Here is a 1,457-nt window from a genome sequence, read left to right as displayed (position 1 = left end):
GAGCTATTTCTTTGCTGTTAATTCTGTTATGCTACATTAGTACTTCTGCAATATTACAATATACTACTCTTATTATATGGTATGTAAGATTCCAGAATCACTTTTGTATCATATCAATCTCTTTTATCTTATACTTTGAAAATCTTGATTCATTTTAGAATTGAAAGTCACATGGCTTCTTCATTCACCTCTCAGATACCGGCTAGGGCGTTACCATGACTGTCTGTAATGCTACCCAGGGCCATCCTTCTTTCTTCATTCTGCAAGGCGTTCCTGGGATGGAGCATCTGCACAGATGGCTCTCCATCCCCTTCTCCTCCATGTACTTTGTCACTGTGCTTGGGAACTGCACCATCCTCTTCACCATCGGCACCGAGCGCTCCCTGCACAAGCCCATGTTCCTGCTGCTTGGCATGCTGGCACTCACAGACCTGGGCATGTCCACCACCACCATCCCCAAGGTGCTGTGTATCTTTTGGCTCGACCAGCGTGAGATCAGCTTTGAGGGCTGCCTGGTCCAGCTGTTCTTCATCCACTCCATCTCTGCAATGCAGTCTGCCATCCTGATGTCCATGGCCTTGGACCGCTACGTGGCCATCTGTGAGCCCCTGCGCTATGCCACCATCCTCTCCAACAGCCGCATCGGGTTCATTGGCCTTGTGAGTTTAGTGAGAGCCATCCTATTCATTCTCCCCATGCCTGTCCTGCTGCAGCAAATGCCCTTCCATGTCAATCGTGTCATCCCCACCAACTACTGTGAGCACATGGCGGTGGTGAAGATGGTGTGTGTGGACACCACAGTTAACAGGTTCTATGGCCTGGTGGTGGCATTATTTGTCGTTGGGCTGGATCTCTCAGCAATTGCCTCATCTTACGTGTTAATTATCCGGGCTGTCATGCGGCTCTCCTCCAAGGAAGCCCACCACAAAGCCATGAACACTTGCACCACACACATCTGTGTTATGCTCATCTCTTACACGCCCTCACTTTTCTCCTTTCTCACTCACCGTTTTGGCAGGGGGATTCCACCCCATGTCCACACCATTCTTGGTAACCTCTACTTCCTTGTCCCACCAATGCTCAACCCTATTATTTATGCAGTGAAAACCAAGGAATTTCGGGACAAATTGACCAAATATGGTTGCTGGGGTCAGAAGCCTGTCTGATCATCCATCCAGCAATGGCAGGAGTACAGAATAAATGTTGAGAGTTGCAGATCCTGGGGGAATGGACTAGTGATAGAAAAATGTCACATTGCTGATTGAAAGTCAACTCCTCAGAGAGGATAAGACATAGAACTATCTCCCTCTAACTCCAAAGCAAAGCAGTTATACCCCATGAAATGAGAATAATGATATCACTTCATATCTGACATTCTAATTGGGCAAATTATGTGTGAAAATATATTTGAAATCACTTGAACAGCTATACTGAATGCATGTAAAATAAGGTAGAAT

The 1,457-nt window shown here is 46.5% G+C and overlaps 1 protein-coding gene across 1 annotated transcript; it reads left to right on the top strand.

Moving 5' to 3' along the window:
* The first annotated feature begins 215 nt into the window (after positions 1-215).
* On the top strand, positions 216-1,166 carry LOC101620002 (olfactory receptor 52K1-like). Its single transcript, XM_004683643.1, has one exon. The coding sequence runs from the start codon at positions 216-218 to the stop codon at positions 1,164-1,166; it is 951 nt and encodes a 316-aa protein (XP_004683700.1).
* Positions 1,167-1,457: the final 291 nt, after the last annotated feature.

This window comes from Condylura cristata, unplaced genomic scaffold (assembly GCF_000260355.1).
Source record: "Condylura cristata isolate star-nosed mole 26May11 unplaced genomic scaffold, ConCri1.0 scaffold00015, whole genome shotgun sequence".
NCBI lineage: Eukaryota > Metazoa > Chordata > Mammalia > Eulipotyphla > Talpidae > Condylura > Condylura cristata.
This window is presented reverse-complemented; position numbering and strand designations above follow the sequence as displayed.

Excerpts from the sequence above, each read along its gene's own strand:
- LOC101620002 (XM_004683643.1), top strand. The coding sequence starts at position 216 with ATGACTGTCTGTAATGCTACCCAGGGCCATCCTTCTTTCTTCATTCTG.